The 24,570-nt window shown below is 46.7% G+C and overlaps 1 protein-coding gene across 2 annotated transcripts in view; it reads right to left on the bottom strand.

The window, feature by feature from the left end:
* Positions 1 to 24,570, bottom strand: part of LOC138663879 (oocyte zinc finger protein XlCOF7.1-like) — a 46,357-nt gene that overhangs the window by 20,540 nt on the left and 1,247 nt on the right. Inside the window, exons 1-2 of one of the 2 annotated variants that reach the window (XM_069750245.1) lie at positions 3,734 to 3,771; positions 40 to 189 (exon numbers count right to left, since the gene is read on the bottom strand). In XM_069750245.1, coding sequence (XP_069606346.1) covers positions 40 to 189; positions 3,734 to 3,760 — 177 coding nt within the window. In that variant the 5' untranslated portion in view covers positions 3,761 to 3,771. Of the gene's footprint in view, positions 1 to 39; positions 190 to 3,733; positions 3,772 to 24,570 lie in introns of those variants that run through there. The other variant, XM_069750246.1, reaches the window with a different exon arrangement.

The following is a 24,570-nucleotide window of genomic DNA, read 5'->3' as shown; positions in this document are numbered from 1 at the left end:
ATAAGAATGGTGTAATGTGACGTCATCAGAATCTCTCACCTCTCCAGTAAGCTGGAAGAGGATCTCTAGGGTGAGGTGTAATATCCTCTCCGCCATCTTGTCCCTGTCTCTATGCATCCTTGAGGGGTCAATCGGGAAAATTCTCTTATATAGAAGATCTCCACTGAGAGGATCCGATATTGTAGGAACCTGAATGAGAAGATGATGATGTAACATCATAAAGATCTCATGTAATAATACAATTACTGGTGATAATAAGGGGAAACATATGAGGAGATAGAATGTGTAGATGTTGTACTCTTAAATCATATACAATGCAACATTAGTTCAATTAGTGATAGTCCGTTTGTGCCATTCACTAATTTGGTCACTGCTTCTTACAATCCATGCGTATTATTGCTTACCGGGGACGGTGGCTGCGATGAAGCGAGATCCCAGGGTCGCTGCTGGTGGAGGCAGGAGTGGGACGATGCTCCCCACCCCAGTCTGCATCTGCACATGCGCCGCCCCTGGCAGCCATTTTCCCTGAGTCCACCACATAGTAAACCATGTAAGTGCGGGGGCTTTGGCTTTCACAAAATGTCAACGGAGCCCCTGCCCCACCGAACACCAGCAGCATTGCACATCCGAACACCCCTTTCTCCCAGTCTGGGGTGCGCAGCATCGCCCCACTCCTGCCTCCGCCAGCAGTGACCCTGGGATCTCGCTTCACCGCAGCCACCGTCCCCGGTAAGCAATAATACGCATGGATTGTAAGAAGCAGCACCACGTTATTAAAAAAAAGAAAGTTTTTTTTTTCCTAATTTTCTCCTCAAAATTTGGGTTGCGTCTTATAATCCGGTGTGTCTTATAAACCACAAAATACGTTACATCACTATAGGGAAAACAATCTCCCTGCACAATGTTGGGGAAATCACGTCCACAACGACTTTATTATACTCTATTATCCTACACAACTATCATGTGGTGATTATCTCATATGTCCCGGGTTCAACTGTACTGACGTTAAGAATGGGGCTAAGTGAGTAATTATTAGCCAGTAAGGTGGGTGGTATCAGACTGCGGGGGCAGGGTTGTGGCCTCGGTAAACCTAACCTCCGACTCATCAATTTCACTGACTCCCGACTGACCCTACAGCACTGCCTCACTACTGAGCATGTACATCATCTCATATGCACAGATTCATCTCAACTAAAAGCAGAAATCCTCAGATCAGAAACAGAACAAACATTTATAGGACATTTCATAACTTTCCCAAATTATTAATAAAACATTTACAGCACATCATGCACTCAATTACTGAGCCCAATTTATTATATTTTTTAGGAGTAGCTCCATTACATACCGACTCCATGTCTTCGACTCCACAGATCTAGTGGACGGCACCATGTAGTATCATGCTGTGTGTGGGGGGGGGGGGGGGATGGCGGTACTGTGGGAACATTATACTGTGTGTGGTGGGATGGTGGTACTGTGGGGACATTATACTGTTTGTGGGGGATGGAGGTACTGTGGGAACATTGTACTGTGTGTGGGGGGATGGCGGTACTGTGGGAACATTATACTGTGTGTGTGGGGGATGGCGGTACTGTGGGGACATTATACTGTTTGTGGGGGATGGAGGTACTGTGGAAACATTATACTGTGTGTGGGGGGATGGTGCTACTGTGGGAACATTATAATGTGTGTGGGGATGGCAGTACTGTTGGAACATGATACTGTGTGTGGGGGGATGGCAGTACTGTGGGAACATTATACTGTGTGGGGGATGGCGGTACTGTGGGAACATTATACTGTGTGTGGGGATGGCAGTACTGTTGGAACATTATACTGTGTGTGGGGGGATGGCAGTACTGTGGGAACATTATACTGTGTGGGGGGATGGCGGTACTGTGGGAACATTATACTGTGTGTGGGGATGGCAGTACTGTTGGAACATTATACTGTGTGTGGGGGATGGTGGTACTGTGGGAACATTATCCTGTATGTGGGGGGATGGCGGTACTGTGGGAACATTATACTATGTGTGGGGGGATGGTGGTACTGTGGGAACATTATACTGTGTGTGGGGGGATGGTGGTATTGTGGGAACAATATACTGTGTGTGGGGGGATGGTAGTACTGTGGGAACATTATACTGTGTGTGGGGGGATGGTGGTACTGTGGGAACATTATACTGTGTGGGGGATGGCGGTACTGTGGGAACATTATACTGTTTGCGGGGGAATGGTGTTACTGTGGGAACATTATACTATGTGTGGGGGATGGTGGTACTGGGGAATATACTGTGTGTCGGGGATGGCAGTACTGTGGGAACATTATACTGTGCGTGGGAGGATGGCGGTACTGTGGAAACATTATACTGTGTGTGGGGGATGGCAGTACTGTGGGAACATTATACTGCGTGTGGGAGGATGGTGGTACTGTGGGAACATTACACTGTGTGTGGGGGATGGCGGTACTGTGGGAACATTTTACTGTGTGTGGGGGATGGCGGTACTGTGGGAACATTATACTGTGTGTGGGGGGATGGCGGTACTGTGGGAACATTAAACTGTGTGGGTGATGGCAGTACTGGGGGAACATTATACTGTGTGTGGGGGATGGCGGTACTGGGGGAACATTATACTGTGTGGGGGGATGGCGGTACTGGGGGAAAATTATACTGTGTGTGGGGGATGGCAGTACTATGGTAATATTATTGTGTGGGGTCCAATAAAAGGGCACAAGGGCAGCACGGTGGCGCAGTGGATAGCACAGCAGCCTTGCAGCGCTGGAGTCCTGGGTTCAAACCCCACCTTGGACAACATCTGCAAAGAGTTTTTATGTTCTCTCCGTGTTTGCGTGGGTTTCCTCCGGGTACTCCGGTTTCCTCCCACATTCCAAAAACATACTGATAGGGAATTTAGATTGTGAGCCCCAACGGGGACAGCGATGATAATGTGTGCAACCTGTAAAGCGCTGCGGAATATGTTAGCGCTATATAAAAATAAAAAAGATTAAAAAAAAGACTGTACTGTGTGATAAAAATGTGTTTAAAGGGAACCTGTCACCCCGAAAATCGCGGGTGAGGTAAGCCCACCGGCATCAGGGGTTTATCTACAGCATTGTGTAATGCTGTAGATAAGCCCCCGATTTTACCTGAACGGTGACAGGTTCCCTTTAAGGCTATGTGCACATGTCAGGATTTTATGCAGAAATTTCCTGAACAAAACCGGACTTTTTCCGCAGGAAATCTGCATGCGTTTTTCTCGCAGTTCTCTTGCGGTTTTTGTGCAGATTTTTCTCTTTTTTTTCCCAGAGCTTCAAAATGCAATAAATAGTGGGAAATCCGCATAAAATCCACAAAATTAATGAACATGCTGCGTATTTTTCCGAGATCGTGGAAAAAAAAGCGCAACATGTGCACAAAAATTGCGAAATGCATTAAAAATGATGGGATGCTTAATGTATGCTTTTTTTACCACGGAAAACAGTCAAAAACGCGAAAAATCCAGAACGTGTGCACATAGCCTCAATGTTTCCTGTTTTTCATAGTTAGGTCATATGTAACTATCAGAGGAAAAGGAACAAAAAATATTTAATTCTTAAAAGGTAACAACAGAAAAAACACCAAAATAGTCTCTTCGTGAAAGGGTTATTGTCCTCCCCCCCCCCATAGGGGCTCAAAATAGCCGGACCACCCAGAATTAGTACCCCTCCCCGCAAGTAATGGGGAATCTCCAGCACCTACCTCCACTTGCAGAGCCGCACACCACATATATGGCTGTTCTGTGCGCACAGGACCTGTGATGAGGTCACAGGAGGGGAGGAGTCAGGGGTCACATGATCAGGGGCCTCAGTGTATGCAGGACTCTGCTGTGCTGGTTGTCATGGTGCTGGATGAGGGGAAGTTTATGTGTGGGGTCAGGAGGGGTTTACAGTGTGGATGTAGCAGAGCCGTGTGTGTACGGAGAGGAGCCGTGTGTACGAGGTGAATGGAGCGGAGCTGTGTGTGTACGAGGTGTACGGAGCGGAGCCACGTGTTTGAGGTTATGGAGCGGAGCCGTGTGTGTGTACGAGGTGAATGGAGCGGAGCTGTGTGTGTACGAGGTGTACAGAGCGGAGCCGTGTGTATGAGGTGCATGGTGCAGAGCCGTGTGTGTGTGAGGCTGCCGTCACACTAGCAGTATTTGGTCAGTATTTTACATCAGTATTTGTAAGCCTTTAATGATACTATTTTGGTGCAGATACGTTCTTTTGATCGCCCATTATTGCATTTTAATGCAATGTCACAGCGACAAAAAACTTTTTTCTTGCTATGCCGTTTAGCGATCATGTTAATCCTTTATTTTTGCTCCCGAATGTCTCTGTATACTGCATTGATTTTCCATGGTATGCACTGACTTTACCCAGCTCTCCCTGGCTCCCGAATGTCTCTATATATTGCACTGACTCTTCTATGCTTCCCCTGGATCTGAGTGTCTTGGTGCAGCACATATAATATTTAAAGTATGCTTTCTCACCTATGAGCTTGTTTCCACGACCTGTTTTCATGTCTCTCATTGTGTGATCCTGGCATCTCTTTGAGTGGTCAGTCTTACCCCTCCCTCACTTTATGACCTTTGCTTAACTCTCTACATCTGGTCTCCCATACCCAGCCACCTCCTCATTCACACCTGATTGCCCTTAACTGGGGATATATTCACATGCAGGAGTCTGCTATAGACTCAGTCTGCTGCAATTTCATCTTTTAACTTCCATCTTTTTAATTATGATTCTGAATTAGACTGAATTGGACTGGAATTGACTGGAAGGTAACAGAACACCGACCACTACAATGTTTCGGTTTCTTTTCTCTTTCACCCCCATACTACTTTCCTTCTTACAATCTCCTGCAATCACTCCACCTAGTAAGGAACTAGTCATTTCTTCCTCCATACTCCCCAGCCATCTCACCTTCTCCTCAGAACTGTTCCTCCACATACAATCCTTTTTATCCAGACACACACGGCCGCATCATGTCCTATCCTGCTCCCACCTTCTAATGATCTGTCTGCTACTCCTCATTGCTGGTGACATATCCCCAAATCCCGGCCCTCCCCAATTCATCCCCACACTCGTTTCTAACCCCCTGCCACGATCCTCCGCACGTTTTCCCAACCACGACAACCTCATACCCATTCATCCAGCCCCCACTCCCCAGCTCCCCCTACTTGGAGCACTATGGAACGCACGCTCCATCTGCAACAAACTGCCATTTATCCATGACCTCTTCATCACCAACAAACTCTCCTTCCTCGGCCTCACCGAAACCTGGCTCACCCCCTCTGACTCGGCCTCTCCAGCTGCGCTCTCCTATGGCGGATTCCACCTCTCTCACACCCCTCGCCCCAGCAACAAACGCGGTGGAGGAGTTGGCTTGCTCCTGTCCGACACCTGCTCCTTCACTCCAATCCCGTTACCACCCTCCGCTAATCTTCCCTCGTTTGAGGTGCACTCTGTCCGCATCTATGCCCCCTCCAACCTCCAGCTAGCTGTCATCTACCGCCCCCCAGAACTAGCCATCTCCACCTTTCTCGACCACTTCACCACCTGGCTACTTCATTTCCTCTCTTTTGACATCCCCACTATCATCATGGGTGATTTCAATGTCCCCATTGACACTTTCACCTCAGCTGCCTCTAAACTTTTATCACTGACTGCCTCCTTCGGCCTCACTCAATGGTCCTCTGAGGCCACTCACAAAGATGGCCACACGCTGGACCTCATCTTCACCCGCCTCTGCTCCCTTACTAACCTCACTAACACACCCCTCCCCCTGTCTGACCACAACCTACTGACATTCTCATCCCTCTCCTCTCCTAGGGTGCAACCCCCACTCCACAAACTCACTCACCCTCGCAGAAATCTCAAACATCTCAACTTACAATCACTCTCTGAGTCCCTTCTCCCTCTCACAGACATAGCTTCCCTTCACGACACAGATGCTGCTGCCACTTTTTATAACACCACAATAACAGCAACACTCGATTCGGCCGCCCCACTCATGCATAGTAAAACTCGTACAATTAACAGGCAGCCCTGGCTGACCAGCCTGACCAAAGAATTGAGACGGGCTTCCAGGATTGCTGAGCGGAGATGGAAGCGATCCCACTCTGCCGACCACTTCACTGCATACAAGCAGTCCCTCGCCAGCTTCAGGTCTGCGCTCACTGCCGCAAAACAAACTTACTTCTCATCCCTCATATCCTCCCTGTCCCACAACCCTAAACAGCTTTTCAACACTTTCAATTCTCTACTCCGTCCCCCCGCACCTCCTCCCTCCCCCCTCATTTCTGCTGATGACTTCGCCTCTTTCTTTAAACAGAAGATCGATACGATCAGAGAAAGCTTTGGCCCACAGCGCCCACTACCCCTCTTAGCTGCTCAGCCCTGCTCCTCAAAAACCAGCTTCTCCACCGTGACAGAAGATCAGCTCTCCACCCTCCTGTCAAGATCACACCTCACCACCTGCACGCTTGACCCGCTCCCATCCCACCTCATCCCTAACCTTTCCACTGTCTTCATCCCAACCCTAACGCACCTCTTCAACCTCTCACTCACAACAGGTGTCTTTCCCTCATCCTTCAAGCATGCCAAGATCACACCCATCCTCAAAAAGCCCTCCCTCGACCCATCCTCTGTGTCTACCTATCGCCCGATATCTCTTCTCCCTTATGCCTCCAAATTGCTGGAGCAACACGTCCATCTTGAACTGTCCTCCCACTTCTCCTCCTGCTCCCTCTTTGATCGGTTACAATCAGGCTTCCGTTCCCATCACTCAACTGAAACTGCCCTAACTAAAGTCACCAATGACCTACTAACTGCCAGGAGCAAGCGACACTACTCTGTCCTCCTTCTCCTGGACCTGTCTTCTGCCTTTGACACTGTAGACCACTCCCTTTTGCTACAAATCCTCTCATCCCTTGGCATCACAGACTTGGCCCTTTCCTGGATCTCGTCATATCTGACAGACCGAACATTCAGTGTCTCCCTCCCCCACACCACCTCCTCACTTCGCCCCTTGTCAGTCGGTGTTCCTCAAGGCTCTGTTCTAGGACCCCTACTCTTCTCCATCTACACTTTCGGCCTGGGACAGCTCATAGAATCCCACGGTTTGCAGTACCATCTCTACGCTGATGACACGCAGATCTACCTCTCCGGACCTGACCTCTCCTCCTTGCTTACCAAAATCCCGCACTGTCTGTCTGCCATTTCAGCCTTCTTTTCTGCTCGCTTTCTACAACTGAACATGGACAAAACAGAATTCATCATCTTTCCCCCATCTCACTCTACCCCTCCACCAGACCTATCCATCAATGTCAACGGCTGCTCACTATCCCCAGTCCCACACGCCCGGTGCCTCGGGGTGATCCTCGACTCTGCCCTCTCTTTCAAGCCACATATCCAAGCCCTTGCCTCCTCCTGTCGTCTCAAACTCAAAAATATTTCCCGGATCCGTGCTTTCCTTGACCGCAACACTGCGAAAACGCTAGTGCATGCCCTTATAATCTCCCGCCTCGACTACTGCAACCTCCTACTCTCTGGACTCCCCTCTAGCACTCTGGCACCACTCCAATCCATCCTACACTCTGCTGCCCGACTAATCCACCTGTCCCCCCGCTATTCTCCAGCCTCTCCCCTGTGTCAAGCCCTTCACTGGCTTCCTATCGCCCAGAGACTCCAGTTCAAAACCCTCACACTGACATACAAAGCCATCCACAACCTGTCTCCTCCATACATCTGTGACATGGTCTCCCGGTACCTACCTACACGCAACCTCCGATCCTCCCAAGACCTCCTTCTCTACTCCCCTCTCATCTCTTCTTCCCATAACCGCATCCAAGACTTCTCCCGTGCTTCCCCCATACTCTGGAACTCTCTACCCCAACACATCAGACTCGCGCCTACCATAGAAACCTTCAAAAAGAACCTGAAGACTCATCTCTTCCGACAAGCCTACAGCCTGCAGTGATCCTCAACCTACTGAACAGCCGCACAGCCAGCTCTTCCCTCTCCTAGTGTATCCTCACCCACCCCCTGCAGACTGTGAGCCCTCGCGGGCAGGGTCCTCCCTCCTTATGTACTCGTGTGCCTTGTTATCTGCTCATGTTTAATGTATTTGTCTATATCTGCCCCGTATTCACATGTAAAGCGCCATGGAATAAATGGCGCTATAAAAATGCATAATAATAAAATAGATCGGGCGATTCTGAATGCGGCGATACCAAATACGTGTAGGTTTGATTTTTTTAAAAAAAAATTTTGAATGGAATGAAAGGGGGGTGATTTGAACTTTTATATTTTTTTTTACTTTTTTTTTTATATATTTTCAAAAACTTTTTTTTTTTTTTTTTTACTTTTGGCATGCTTCAATAGTCTCGATGGGAGACTAGAAGCTGCCATAACTCAATCGGCTCTGCTGCATACAGGCGATGATCACATTACCTATATGTAGCAGAATTATTCACTTGCCATGAGTGCCGACCACCGGGCAGTGCTCATAGCAATCCAGTAGTGACAAACATAGAGGTCTCCAGGAGACCTATGGTTGTCATGTCAACCCATCGATGACCCGCGATCACGTGACGGGGGTCACCGATTGGCAGATTTCCAGCACGATTGCTGGAAGCGCATGTTAAATACTTCTGTCAGCCATACCATAGAGACTTTGTAAAATATCCTCCCACGTGCCCTCACTTATAGGACCTATATCCTGCTCCCATTTGGGTTTAAGGGTACAACCGCTCTTTTTTAAGGACTGGCTCCATCCTCCATTGTGGAGAGGGATGATACCACTTGTCAAGCCCTCTCTGACTACATTATCTAAGAATATAGCCCCTGTTACTTGAATGAATGGGGTTTATCTAATTGCAGTGTAAAGGCATGTCTCACAGGTACTGGTAGAATCTTTTGCGTAAAATACCCAGCTCTTCCTTAAATTCCTTGAAAACCTTGAACTGGCTATCTCAAATTAGTTGTGAAATCTTGTAGAGCCCTTTATTTTGCTAGTGTCTAAAGCCGACCAGGATCGGTTTTAGACAAAGTGGGCCAAGGGCAAAATCAAAAGCGGGGCCTCAAATACAAAGATATTGCACCATCACGCAGCAGTCTCATGAAAGCTATTTATAACTGGGTGATAGAGGCTAATGGGTAACTCCAGGTAAAATGTCTGTCATATACAGTTAGGTCCATATATATTTGGACAGAGACAACATTTTACTAATTTTGGTTATAGATATTACCACAATGAATTTTAAACAAAACAATTCAGATGCAGTTGAAGTTCAGACTTTCAGCTTTCATTTGAGGGTATCCACATTAAAATTGGATGAAGGGTTTAGGAGTTTCAGCTCCTTAACATGCGCCACCCTGTTTTTAAAGGGACCAAAAGTAATTGGACAATTGAATCCAAAGCTATTTTATGGAATGGTGTGGACAATCCCTTCGTTATGTCATTCTCAATTAAGCAGATAAAAGGCCTGGAGTTGATTTGAGGTGTGGTGCTTGCATTTGGAAGATTTTGCTGTGAAGTAAACATGCGGTCAAAGGAGCTCTCCATGCAGGTGAAACAAGCCATCCTTAAGCTGCGAAAACAGAAAAAACCCATCCGAGAAATTGCTACAATATTAGGAGTGGCAAAATCTACAATTTGGTACATCCTGAGAAAGAAAGAAAGCACTGGTGAACTCATCAATGCAAAAAGACCTTGGCGCCCATGGAAGACAACAGTGGTGGATGATCGCAGAATAATCTCCATGGTCAAGAGAAACCCCTTCACAACAGCCAACCAAGTGACCAACACTCTCCAGGAGGTCGGCGTATCAATATCCAAATCTACCATAAAGAGAAGACTGCAGAAAAGTAAATACAGAGGGTTCACTGCACGGTGCAAGCCACTCATAAGCATCAAGAATAAAAAGGCTAGACTGGACTTTGCTAAAAACATCTAAAAAAGCCAGCACAGTTCTGGAAGAACTTTCTTTGGACAGATGAAACCAAGATCAACCTCTACCAGAATGATGGAAAGAGAAAAGTATGGCGAAGGCGAGGTACAGTTCATGATCCAAAGCATACCACATCATCTGTAAAACACGGCGGAGGCAGTGTGATGGCTTGGGCATACATGGCTGCCAGTGGCACTGGGTCACTAGTGTTTATTGATGATATGACACAGGACAGAAGCAGCCAAATGAATTCTGAGGTATTCAGAGACATACTGTGCGCTCAGATCAAGCCAAATGCAGCCAAACTGATTGGCCCTCGTTTCATACTACAGATGCACAATGACCCAAAACATAAAGCCAAAGCAACCCAGGAGTTTATTAAAGCAAAGAAGTGGAATATTCTTGAATGGCCAAGTCAGTCACCTGAGCTCAACCCAATTGAGCATGCATTTCACTTGTTAAAGACTACACTTCAGACAGAAAGGCCCCAAAACAAACAGCAACTGAAAACCACTGCAGTGAAGGCCTGGCAAAGCATCAAAAAGGAGGAAACACGGCGTCTGGTGATGTCCATGAGTTCAAGACTTCAGGCAGTCATTGCCAACAAACGGTTTTCAACCAAGTACTAAAAATGAACATTTTATTTAAAATTATTGAATCTGTCCAATTACTTTTGGTCCCTTTAAAAACAGGGTGGCACATGTTAAGGAGCTGAAACTCCTAAACCCATCATACAATTTGAATGTGGATACCCTTAAATGAAAGCTGAAAGTCTGAACTTCAACTGCATCTGAATTGTTTTGTTTAAAATTCATTGTGGTAATGTCTATAAATAAAATTAGAAAAATGTTGTCTCTGTCCAAATATATATGGACCTAACTGTATAAAGAGTGGAAAGCCTCTACAATTTCACAGAATCCATGAAAAAGGAGCGAGCAGGAGTTAGCTACTGCTTCTGTGATACGCATACTGTATACACACAAATGGAATATATGCTCTGTCTACATTATATATCAATAATATAACGCTGGGAGCGTCACTCTGTCCGAAGCCTTTATAGACTGCGCAGGCGCGACGCTCCTAGCGTTACATTATAGTGTCAGGAAAAAAAAATGGCGCCGGAAGGCGCGGACTGCCGGGAGCAGGGGGTTGGGAGCAGGGGGACACCGTGCACATATTTGCGCCCTGATTATGCTGTGGCACTTCATGCCACAGCAATTTGTTACTTACGCCATTCCTTTCCGCCCCGCCCATTTTCTTCGTCCTCCTGCTGCCAGAATCGGCGCCTGCGCAGTCCGCGCTTTATGGCGCCATTTTCTTGAAGACACACTGTAGGTGTGTGTCTTCAAGAAAATGGCGCCGGAAAGCGCGGACTGCGCAGGCGCCGATTCCGGCAGCAGGAGGACGAAGAAAATGGGCGAAAAGGAATGGTGTAACAAATTGCTGTGGCATGAAGCTGTGGCACTTCATGCCACAGCAATTTGTTACTTACGCCGCCTGATTCCTTTGTCCTGCTGCTGGAATCGGCGCCTGCGCCCTGCAGTGTGTCTTCAAGAAAATGGCGCCGGAAAGCGCAGACTGCGCAGCCGCCGATTCCGGCAGCAGGAGGACGAAGAAAATGGGTGGAAAGGAATGGCGTAAGTAACAAATTGCTGTGGCATGAAGCTGTGGCACTTCATGCCACAGCAATTTGTTACTTACGCCACCTGATTCCTTTCCGCCGCCATTTTCTTGGTCCTGCTTCCGGAATCGGCGCCTGCGCAGTCCGCGCTTTCCGGCGCCATTTTCTTGAAGACACACTGCAGTGTGTCTTCAAGAAAATGGCGCCGGAAAGCGCGGACTGCGCAGACACCGATTCCGCCAGCAGGAGGACCAAGAAAATGGCGGCGGAAAGGAATCAGGTGGCGCAAGTAACAAATTGCTGTGGCATGAGGCTGTGGCACTTCATGCCACAGCTATTTGTTACTTACGCCACCTGATACGGGGCATATATTATGGAGAAGCGTATGGGGCATATGGATGGGAGCAGCAAATTAAAGAACGGTGGCGCAGGATGGGAGCAGCACATGACAGAACGGGGGTGCAGGATGGGAGCAGCACATGACAGAACGGGGGTGCAGGATGGCAGCAGCACATGACAGAACGGGGGTGCAAGATGGAAGCAGCACATGACAGAACGGAGGTGCAGGATGGGAGCAGCACATGACAGAACGGGGGCGCAGGATGGGAGCAGCACATGACAGAACCGGGGCGCAGGATGGGAGCAGCACATGACAGGATGGAGGAGCAGGATGGGAGTAGCACATGACAGAACAGGGGCGCAGGATGGGAGCAGCACATGACAGAACGGGGGCGCAGGATGGGAACAGCACATGACAGAACGGGCACGCAGGATGGAAGGATGGAGAAGCACATGACAGAACGGGGGTGCAGGATGGCAGCAGCACATGACAGAACGGGGGTGCAAGATGGAAGCAGCACATGACAACAGTGGCGCAGGATGGGAGCAGCACATGACAGAACCGGGGCGCAGGATGGGAGCAGCACATGACAGGACGGGGGCGCAGGATGGGAGCAGCACATGACAGGATGGAGGAGCAGGATGGGAGCAGCACATGACAGAACAGGGGCGCAGGATGGGAGCAGCACATGACAGAACGGGGGCACAGGATGGGAACAGCACATGACAGAACGGGGGCGCAGGATGGGAGCAGCACATGACAGAACGGGGGCGCAGGATGGGAACAGCACATGACAGAACGGGCACGCAGGATGGAAGGATGGAGCAGCACATGACAGAACGGGGGTGCAGGATGGCAGCAGCACATGACAGAACGGGGGTGCAAGATGGAAGCAGCACATGACAGAACAGTGGCGCAGGATGGGAGCAGCACATGACAGAACCGGGGCGCAGGATGGGAGCAGCACATGACAGGACGGGGGCACAGGATGGGAGCAGCACATGACAGGACGGGGGCGCAGGATGGGAGCAGCACATGACAGAACCGGGGCGCAGGATGGGAGCAGCAAATGACAGAATGAAGGCGCAGGATGGGAGCAGCACATGACAGAATGGGGGCGCAGGATGGGAACAGCACATGACAGAATGGGGGCGCAGGATGGAGCAGCACATGTCAGAATGGGGGCGCAGGATGGCAGCAGCACATGACAGGATGGGGACGCAGGATGGAGCAGCACATACCAGAATGGAGACCATATACCAATATAAATGCTCGCCACCCGGGCGTAGAACGGGTTCAATAGCTAGTATATATATATATTTCTGGTAGACGGCTGCGCTGACTTTTGTCTTGATAAAACACAGTGGATCTACACCAGCAGATGACATGGCCCCTCAAACCATCATTGATTGTGGAAACTTCACACTAGACCTCAAGCAGCTTGGATTGTGTGCCTCTCCACTTGTCCTCCAGACTCTGGGACCTTAATTTCCAAGGTCTAGTGTAAAGTATCCACAATCAATGATGGTTTTGGGAGCCATGTCATCTGTTGGTGTAGGTTCACTGTGTTTTGTGTCAAGACCAAAGTCAGCGCAGCCGTCCACCAGGAAATTTTTTAGAGCACTTCATGCTTCCCTCTGCTGACAAGTTTAATTTTCCAGCATTTTCTCCTTCCCTTGTTCCAAGAGCCATAACTTTCATTTTTTCGTCAATATACCGTAGATGTACGAAGGCTTGTTTTTGAAGGACTAGAGTTAATTTTGAATGACACCATTATGTTATCATGTAATGCACTGGAAAACAGGAAAAAAATTCCAATTACCGTATATACTCGAGTATAAGCCGACCCGAGTAGTATAAGCTGAGACCCCTAATTTTGCCACAAAAAACTGGGAAAACTTAATGACTCGAGTATAAGCCTAGGGTGGAAAATGCAGCAGCTACTGGTAAATTTCAAAAATAAAAATAGATACCAATAAAAGTAAAATTAATTGAGACATCAGTAGGTTAAGTGTTTTTGAATATCCATATTGAATCAGTAGCTCCATTTAATGCTCCATACAGTTCATGATGCCCCCATAAGATGCTCCATACAAAATATGCCCCATATAATGCTCCATACAGTTTATGATGGGCCCCATAAGATGTTCCATATTAAAATATGCCCCATATAATGCTGCACAAATGTTGATTATGGCCCCATAAGATGCTCCATACAGACATTTGCCCCATATAATGCTCCACAAATGCTGATTATGGCCCCATAAGATGCTCCATAGACACATTTGCCCCGTAAAATGCTCCACAAATGCTGATTATGGCCCCATAAGATGCTCAATACAGACATTTGCCCTATATAATGCTGCACATGGCCCATACAGATATTTGCCCCATATAATGCTGTACATAGCCCCATAAGATGCTCCATACAGATATTTGCCCCATATAATGCTGCACATGGCCCCATACAGGTAGTTGCCCCATAGAATGCTGCACATGGCCCCATACAGATATTTGCCCCATATAATGCTGCACATGGCCCCATACAGATATTTGCCCCATATAATGCTGTACATAGCCCCATAAGATGCTCCATACAGATATTTGCCCCATATAATGCTGCACATGGCCCCATACAGGTAGTTGCCCCATAGAATGCTGCACATGGCCCCATACAGATATTTGCCCCATATAATGCTGCACATGGCCCCATACAGATATTTGCCCCATAGAATACTGCACATGGCCCCATACAGATATTTGCCCCATATAATGCTGCACATGGCCCCATAAGATGCTCCATACAGATATTTGCCCCATATAATGCTGCACATGGCCCCATAAGATGCTCCATACAGACATTTGCCCCTTATGCTGTTGCTGCGATTAAAAAAAAAAAAAAAAAAAATCATACTCACCTCTCAGGCCCCCGACACTTGCTATATTCACCTGATCCGTGTTCCACCGTTGGCGCCGCTGTGTCTTCCCCGTCCTCTGCACTGGCTGTTCAGGCAGAGGGCGGTGCACACACTAATCGCATCATCGTGCCTTCTGACCTGAGAGTCAGTGCAGATGACGGGGAAGACGGAGCGACGCCGACGGTTTAATGGGGAGCAGGTGAATATCGCGCACTGCGTTATACTCACCTGCTCCTGGCACGGTGTCCCTGGTTCTCCGGCGCCGGCGGCTTCTTCCTGTATTGAGCAGTCACATGAATATGCGGCTCCACCCCTATAGGAGTGAAGTCGGGTCCATATTCATTACTGTAATGAGCGGTACCATGTGACCGCTCACTACAGGAAGAAGCTGCCGGCACCGGAGAACAAGGGACTGCGCCAGGAGCAGGTGAGTATTATTACACAGCTGCCACTCCCCCTCCCCTGCCGACCCCTGGGTATGACTCGAGTATAAGCTGAGAGGGGCAATTTCAGCCTAAAAAAATGGTCTGAAATTCTCGGCTTATACTCGAGTATATACGGTAGGTTAAAATTGCAAAAAAGCTGCAATCTCGCCATTTTTTTTACCATGTTTACTATACAGTAAAACTGACCTGGCAATATGATTCCCCAGGTCTGTACGATTACATTGATACCAAACAGATAAATAAAGCAGTGGAAAAAAAAATGTAAATTTGTGAACCCCCCCCCCCCCCAAAAAAAAAAAAAAACCTTGTGTGCTTTGCTCCATGGTCTACCGCGTCACAGTCTCCGATAGAAGTGTCCAGTTTACCTCTTGTTTATGGAGGGACACCTGTAAGCTACTGGATGTTACTTTGGATTTCTCATCTTCCCCGCCCTGCATGTTTGGTGCTCTTTAGAGAGCCAATGAACGTGCAGGGATTGTCTGCCACACACTGTAATGACGCAGCCATGTTGGTTGTGGCATCACAGTGATTGGCTGGCCACTCAGCATCATCAGGTCTATATCAGACCTGGCACCATTATACTCGTCACAGTCTACTTCGGAATCAGGCATTGTAGGGACAGTTGCTTCTAAGCTAGGGAGAGATTTGCTTGTGTCTTAGTTAGTGTAGGTATACCATATATGATACACATATCATCTCAACTAACAGTCCTTCTGAGGACTAATAAAGCTGCAGAGATCAGTGCTAGGCAGGCATGCAATGTATGTGGCAGACTGCTGTGCATATAGCAAGAGGGTCCATTCCAGTTCTGTCTGCTGCTGCTTTGACAGATATTTCTAGACATAGCCCCAGGTACCAGAGGCCAGTAATCATTTTTTTATGGATCTTAACCCCTTTCTGCCAGCTGATGGAATAGTACGTCAGCTGGCAGTATCCCCCGCTTTGAGATGGGCTCCGGCGGGGTGAGCCCACCTCAAAGCTGCGCATGTCAGCTGTTTTTAACAGCTGACATGTGCGCACCATGGGCGCGAGCGGAATCGCGATCCGCCCACTCCCATTAACTAGTTAAATGCCACTGTCAAACTCTGACAACGGCATTTAACCAGTGCTGCCAGCAGCGCGGCCGGAGGTACTGATCAGGGGTCATCGGTGCATTGCCATCACAACCAGAGGTCTCCTTCAGACCTCTATGGTTGTTGATGGCAGATTACTATGAGTGCCACCCTGTGGTCGGTGCTCATAGCAAGCCTGCAATTCTGCTGCATAGAGGTGATCTGTGCATCACTTCTTTGTAGCAGAGGCGATCGATTAGTGTATGCTTCTAGCCTCCCGTGGAGGCTATTGAAGCATGCCAAAATTAAAAAAAATTGTGTTTAAAAATCAATCAAAATAAAGCAATAAAAAAAAAAATCAAAGCTACACACATTTGGTATCGCCGTGTTCAGAATCGCCCGATCTATCAATAAAAGAAAAGGATTAACCTGATCGCTAAACGGCATAGTGAGAAAAAAAATGAAACGCCAAAATTCCTTTTTTTGCTCGCCACAGCATTGCATTAAAATGCAAAAACACCCGATCAAAAGAACGTATCTGCACCAAATTGGTATCATTAAAAACATCAGCTCAGCATGAAAAAAATAAGCCCTCACCTGACCCCAGATCACAAAAAATGGAGAAGCTACCATTATTAGAAAATTGCGCAATTTGTTTTTTTAGCAAACTTGGGAATTTTTTTTACCACTTAGATAAAAGAGAACCTAGGCATGTTTGGCGTCTATGAACTTGTAATGACCTGGAGAATCATAATGGCAGGTCAGTTTTAGCATTTAGTGAACCTAGAAATAAAGCTATACTAAAAACAAGTGTGGGATTGCACTTTTTTTGCAATTTCATCGCACTTCGAATTTTTTTCCCGTTTTCTGTTACATGAGATGGTAAAACCAATGGTGTCATTCAAATGTACAACTCGTCCCACACAAAATAAGTCCCCACATGGCCATATTGACGGAAAAATAAAGTTATGGCTCTGGAAAGAAGCAGAGCGAAAAACAAAAATGGAAAAAGCTCCGGGGAGAAGGGGTTAATCCTGATCATTTGCTTAAAAAGCATTCCAGAGAACACCATTTTTCTGCTCCATTTGCCTGTTGGCACTGCAGAATACAGTCAGATCCTTTCCATATTACAGCCCTAAAAATCCATCCACTTAAAACTGTGCTTTGTCCGTCACACGGATCACATATAATTGCGCTCAAAATTCTAACATTTCTTGCCTCCATTTAAATTTAGTTGCAGTGTGTTAGCAAAGTTATTGTCACCAGTTTGCCGGTAAAAATAGTTACCTACAGGCCAGCTATTTAAAACTGTGGTTTGTCCGTCACACGGATCACATATAATTGTGCTCAAAATTCTACCATTTATGGTATCCATTTAAATTTTGGTGCAGTGTGTTAGAGAAGTTATTGACACCAGTTTGCTGGTAAAAATAGTTACAAAGAGGCCAGCTATTTAAAACTGTGGTTTGTCCGTCACACGGATCACATATAAGTTCACTCCAAATTCAGCCATTTGTATTGAACATGGATAATATTGTCCTCCATTGGGCAAGGCACGTGGCAAGGGAGGGGGAACTGGATGTGATGGTAATGGTGCATGCAGAGGCCAAGGCCATGGGCAAGCTGAAATTGTGCCACAGCAAACACTCACATCTTCCTGCCCAACCTTCCTGTCCCAATTACTACAGGACCACAGCACACCACTATTAAACCCAGCGCAGTGTCAAAAGGTTGTTTATTTGATAGTGGATAATGCTTCCAGTCACTTTGCCGCCACCACCACCTCCCTGCCTTCCACACGGTCTCAGAAGCTGTGAGTCTGGACCGCATATTCCTCACCCTGATCCTCCTTCCTCCCACAATGCCGAGTGCCCAGAGACAACTGATCCCACACTTGGACACTCCGTTCACTTTTCCATTTATAGTTTTGGGCCTCTCACCCAGTTCACTTGAAGTGGGGCAAGAGAAGGTCGCATATAGCGATGCCAAAATATTTGAGCAGCCACGGTCACATGAAGGTGATGGTGGGAAAGTGTCACAAGAGGTGGACGATGATGAGACACAATTGCCAGAAAGTCAGGAGGACCAGAGTTCAGAAATGGAAGATGAGGTGGTGGATGATGATATAGTAACTGACCCAACCTGGCAGGAGGACCTTCAGAGTGAGGACAGCAGCACACAGGGGCACCCCAACAGGCAGGAAGAAGCAGTGTGGTGGTTGCAGACAGAAGGTGGGCAACCATTCCCCGTAACACCAACACGATGGAAGTTGCCAGTACAAGTACAAATGTCAGGTCTTCCCAAGTCTGGTTGTTTTTTTAAAGAATCTGCTGATAACCCCAAAAAGGCCATTTGCACCACCTGCCAGGCCAGCATCAGCAGGGGTAGCAAAACTACCAGCCTGACCACCCCCAGCATGATCAGGCACATGGCAGCAAAGCACCCGACTTCGTGGGCCGAACACCAGGGTCCAGGAACAGTGTCTGCGGGTGACACCACTGCTTATTCCGCTGTTGTGCGTGAAAGCCAAACCCCTGTATATGGTGCATGTGAAGATGCCTATTGCCCTGTATTTGTCATTGCACACACTCAACTAGCACCATCAGGAAGTAAATCCTTGTCCCAGGGCAGTGTTCAGTTGTCCATACCCCAGTCCTCGGAACGCAAGCGCAAATACGCAGCCAACACCCCGCAGGCCAGTCTATTAAAATTCCTCATTTCACAACTGCTAGTGCTAGAAATGTTGCCTTTTAGGCTCCTGGAGATGGAAGCTTTCCACAACCTGATGGTGGTGGCCGTCCCTTGGTACTCGGTCCCCAGCACCACTATTTCTCCCCGAATTACACAAGCACATGTTCCACAAGATTAGCCATGCCCTCAACAATGGAGTTACTGGGAAAGTCCACCTAACCATGGACACGTGGACAAGTGCTTGTGGGCAGTGACTGTGCATCTCGCTGATGGCACACTGGGTTAAAATAGTGGAAGCCAGGACCCAGTTGGACCTTGGGATGGAACACGTCCTCCAGACGCCGAGGGTTGTGGGCTTTAGGTCAATCAGGGTTGTCCCCACAATCTACAGCTCCTGCACCTCCACCACCTCCTCCTCTTCAGCCTCCATCTCCAAAATGACCACATCAGTCACAAGCTGGAAGCACTGCAGCACTGTCTCAGCCAAGCTGCAACAGGCTGTGCTGAAGCTAATATGCTTAGGTGACAAACCACACAATGCTGAAGAGTTGCAGACAGCTCTGAAAGAGCAGGCAGATCTGTGGCGGACACCGCTGAACCTACAGCCAGGCATGGTCGTGTGTGGCAATGGCTGGAATCTGGTGGCAGATCTGAGGCGAGCTCACACACGTACCATGCCTGGCCTATGTGCTTAACCTCGTGGTTCAGCAGTTTCTCAAAACTTACCTAGCTGCCAGATCTGCTTGTGAAAGTACGCTGCCTGTGTGCCAATTTGAGAAAGTCAGCTACAGCTTCCGCCACCCTTGATGTGCTTCAGCAGCGTTTGCAGCTTCCGGCTCACCGACTGGTGTGTGATGTCCCCACGCCTTGGAAATCTACACTGCAGATGTTGGAAAGGATTTGTGAGCAGAAGAGGGCAATTGTTGACTACCAGCATCAACAAGGCCATCTGTATTCAGTTCAGACTCCCACATAAGACCTCAGAAGTGGACATGGATGTCAGACATATGTACCATCCTCCAAAACTTTGAGGACTCCATCGACGACATGTATTGCAGATGGAATGATTTAATACAGTAAAGTCCACTTCTTCCTTGAAACTCCATTACTAATGGGGGGCACCATGTAGAAATAGCAATTGGTAGTGTGATCGGTTGGCTCTTTTCAGATCATTGGGACTGCAAAAGGCATAGATTGCCTCTTTCTATGTAACCACTGGAGATGTGATGCAAAACTAAAGGCTCAATAGACTAAATATATTATGTAATAGACTAGATACTAACAATATGAATATATAGATTAGAGCACCATATAATCTAATGCGGAGCAACTCCCAATAGTCTATACACAATAAAGCAAATGGAGTCAAAGAGGCTCATTCATGAATACAAAAGTATAACATTTATTAAGTACATCGTCATAAAACAATCTAAGCATAATAATACAAAAGTTAGTTATAGTTTACCTCCTCCCCAAGGTCCACAAGGATGCTCAAAATCCTCCTGGGCGTCCTATTGTCTCTGGCATGGGAGGGCTAAACGAACCAATTTGTAAATATATTGACCACTATTTGAAATCACAGGTCGAGACGTTGCCCTCCTATGTCAGGGACACTATGGACGTCCTTAGACGTCTGGATGGATTGCACCTCGAGCCTGACATGCTCCTCGTGACAGCAGACGTTGAAACGCTATATACATGCATTGATCACGAGGATGGCATGCGGGTTGCGAGCTTTTTCCTTGAGGTTAGCAATCTTGATCCAGACGTCCGTGAGCTGGTGTTGGACTTGTTGCGGTTCATCTTGGAACACAATTTTTTTACGTTTAAGGACCGTTTCTTTCTGCAGAAGCGTGGTACCGCAATGGGGGCGGCATGTGCGCCTTCATATGCTAATTTATTTTTGGGATTTTGGGAGAGGGAGATTTTTCCGGATGACGCACATGCCGTCCCCCAAATCCTTAGCTGGTACCGCTTCATTGACGACATTTTTTTCATTTGGCAGGGGTCGGTCAGGGATTTAGATCATTTTGTTTCCAGTTTGAACCGCAACAATTACAACATCAGACTCACCCATACTTACCATGCTCATGAGGTTTCATTTCTGGACATCAAGATACAGGTGCAGCCTGATGGTTCACTGGGCACCGATGTGCACAGAAAGGATACCTCAGTGAATGCACTTCTACATGCCTCATCGGCACATACGGAGTCAACCATCAGGGCTGTACCTGTGGGACAATTTCTCAGGATGAGAAGAATTTGTACCTCTGATGAGGATTTTGAGCGTCAAGCTGTGGACCTTGGGGAGAGATTTAGAGAACGTGGGTATAGCAGGAGGTGTATTAAAAAGGGATATAAAAGAGCAAAAAGAACACCCAGGACCTCGCTGCTATCCCAGAACCAACAGGGACAGAGTTGTGCCAACAAAAAGGAAATGGATAAGACACAACAAGTGTCAACAAGATTCATTACAACTTTTAATTCGAATTGGGACGAATTACGTTCCATCCTATCAAAATATTGGTCGGTTCTTACAACCGATCCAATATTGAAACAACACCTCTCTGAATACCCACTGATGACGGCTAAACGAAGCCGGAACCTACGTGACATTCTCGTTAAGAGTCACTATGTGGCAAAACCACCCACAATCCCTGGCATTGGGAAACCAAGAGTGGGATTTTTCCCCTGTACTGAGTGCCTGGCATGCAAAAACCATCAGAGAGCCTCTTCCTTTTATTCTTCAGATGGGGTACAGGAATATAAAATCAGAGAATTTATAACGTGCAAGAGCACATTTGTTATATACTATGCAAAATGCACCTGTAACCTCATATATATAGGCCTCACCTCACGGGAGTTACGTGTGAGGACACGCGAACACGTGAGGGAAATCACAGCCGCAAGATTGGAAAAGGAAACAGGGAACCTCAAAACCATCCCAAGACATTTCAGGGAGAAACACAACTGCAATCCCAATGATTTGAGAGTATGTGGGATTGATAGGGTCCACGCCGGGATCAGGGGTGGTAATTTAAAACGTCTTCTTTTCCAGCGCGAATGTAGATGGATCACGGATTGAACAAACAAATTAGTTTCGCCCCGTTCCTTTAGATTGTACAGATTACCTCTGGATTTGGTATTTTATATCCGTGTGTCTTTTATGTTTTATGTGATGTCTCATTTTATTTTTATGTTTATTTCTAGTTGTACCATAAAGGGACTAAATCTATTTACAATAGCCATCTTACCGAGTGGATGATGAGTGATGCGGGAATTCGATTCACTTCTATATTTCAAGAAAGAACTGCACTGAAGTTTCTATATGTATTTATAATATGTTTATTGTTGATTTTCTATATATAATTATATATGCATATAAAAGTTATGTGAATCAATATTATTTTGTTTTTTTGACATTAGTTTTTATGTAACTTTACTTAGTATATTTTTGGAACGCTTGTGCGTCCTATCTAGCACAGTAGTATGCATTTTCAAATGTAACCTTATGTGCACATAATTAGTGACGTCTTAACGTTGCATTTGGCACGCCTCTATGCACTTTTATGATTACACTGTGATGTGCCTGGATTGGTACATATTTAGGGACACCTTGCGTCCTATTCAGTACGGACTCATGTATTTTCCATGACTCTGGTGTTAGGCACTTGGAAACTCAGTACGCACTAAGGGTTGTTTCAGCGTCCCATTTGCACAGCACTTCGCACTTTACATATGTTTATAGCTCCCGCTCTCATTTTTTCTACTACGGGCCAGTGCGCATGACCGTGACATCGGTGCTTCGGAGCATCTTTCTTGGCGCCCATTGGGTGATGCGCGCCGACCATGGCTGCCATGGAGATGGCTCCCTGGCGTCGCGCGTCGCTCAGGAGGCCGGGGATGATGCAATTTCCGGCGCCTGCGTCGCGCGTACATGCACCGTTCAGGTCCGGTTATCCACATCAGGTGCGGTAGCACTATTTAAGACCTCGTAGTGACACACTTGACACGGCCCCCTGAAGAAGCCTACGCGAAACGCGCGTAGGAGCTGGCGGTTCCGCATCCACACTACGGCAAACATGGGTGAGGTTCAGTCTTTTTAATATTGTACCACCTTGTAACGGCAGCCCCTGTATAGTGGCTACATGCAATTGTAATATTATAGCATTGAGAACTTGAACCTCTGGCCGATACACTTTATGTTTGTGTGGGTGTAGGAACATCTTTACCCGGATCCTTGTACAAATAGTGAGAAATCCTCTTTTTGTATAACTAACTTTTGTATTATTATGCTTAGATTGTTTTATGACGATGTACTTAATAAATGTTATACTTTTGTATTCATGAATGAGCCTCTTTGACTCCATTTGCTTTATTGTGTATAGATACTAACAATGCAATAATGCTAAAATAATAAAGACAACATTTTTCTATACACCTGCATGAAAGGTGTCATAAGTAATTACAACTTCCTCTGGTTCTTGAAAGTTAGAGCCAATCAACAAATTTAAGCATCATATTCATTTTCAGCACCACAAAATTAGTTAAGTTCAGCTATTTTCTTCTCTGAAACAATTTGGCTGTAGAGCAGTGTAATCACTGCCTGGAGGTGGGGTCGCTTAGGGGATTGAGGCCCTAAGCAACTGACCAGTCTTTCCCCCTCTAATACCAACTCTGACTATCACATATCTATTTCTTCACAAGGTCGGCATACGTCTAGAGGCCAAAAGTCCGAAGTGTTTAGTGGAAGATTATCTTATACACATACTGCGAGATTATAAATTCTTTTTTAGAGTAAGTTATTACAATTGTATAATCATAATCAACAGGTTTGGTTGGAGACATCAAGGTTTCTTTTACCAGGGTATTTATGTAGCACGGACACTGGACACGCAAGGTAAAACTGTGGTAGTACCTTTATCGTTTCTTGCATATATTGTTAACATTTAGATGGATTCAGACGAACGCTCCTACAAAACCTGATTAACAAAGTCATTACTACAGAACTTTATGAGACGGTGATTTATTCTGAAAGAAACACCAAAGCCCAAAATGAGAGAATCCAGGCCCCGTGGCTGGATACTCCGGATCTGGCCTCCAGCATGTTAGTACCAGATGGGGTCTATGTCTCTGGGGCTGCTCTACTCGGTATAAGGAGACCTTGATCATTCACACAAAGAGTGTGTGAGAATATTATGAGGACTATGTCTGGTCTATAGGTCATTGCACAGAGAACAATGGCGATAGTGCTATTCTTCTGTATAAAATATGTGATGTTTCTGTAGCCCTAAAATTTCCTGTAGATGATGCCTCTGTTCAGTAATTCAGGTAAGAAAAAATAGTGTGACTTATTATCAAATAAAGTGATTACTTTTTATTTAAGCATGAAATTGCTAAACCAGGCAGATAAAAACCTGTGTTCGTGCAAAATGGCATTGTCCACTGGGTCTTCATTTTCCCAGTTTAGTAATTTCATGCTTGAATAAAAGGTCAACATTTTATTTGGTATTAGGTGCCGCTATTTTTCTTAC

This window comes from Ranitomeya imitator, chromosome 2 (assembly GCF_032444005.1).
Source record: "Ranitomeya imitator isolate aRanImi1 chromosome 2, aRanImi1.pri, whole genome shotgun sequence".
In the NCBI taxonomy this organism is placed as follows: Eukaryota; Metazoa; Chordata; class Amphibia; order Anura; family Dendrobatidae; genus Ranitomeya; species Ranitomeya imitator.
This window is presented reverse-complemented; position numbering and strand designations above follow the sequence as displayed.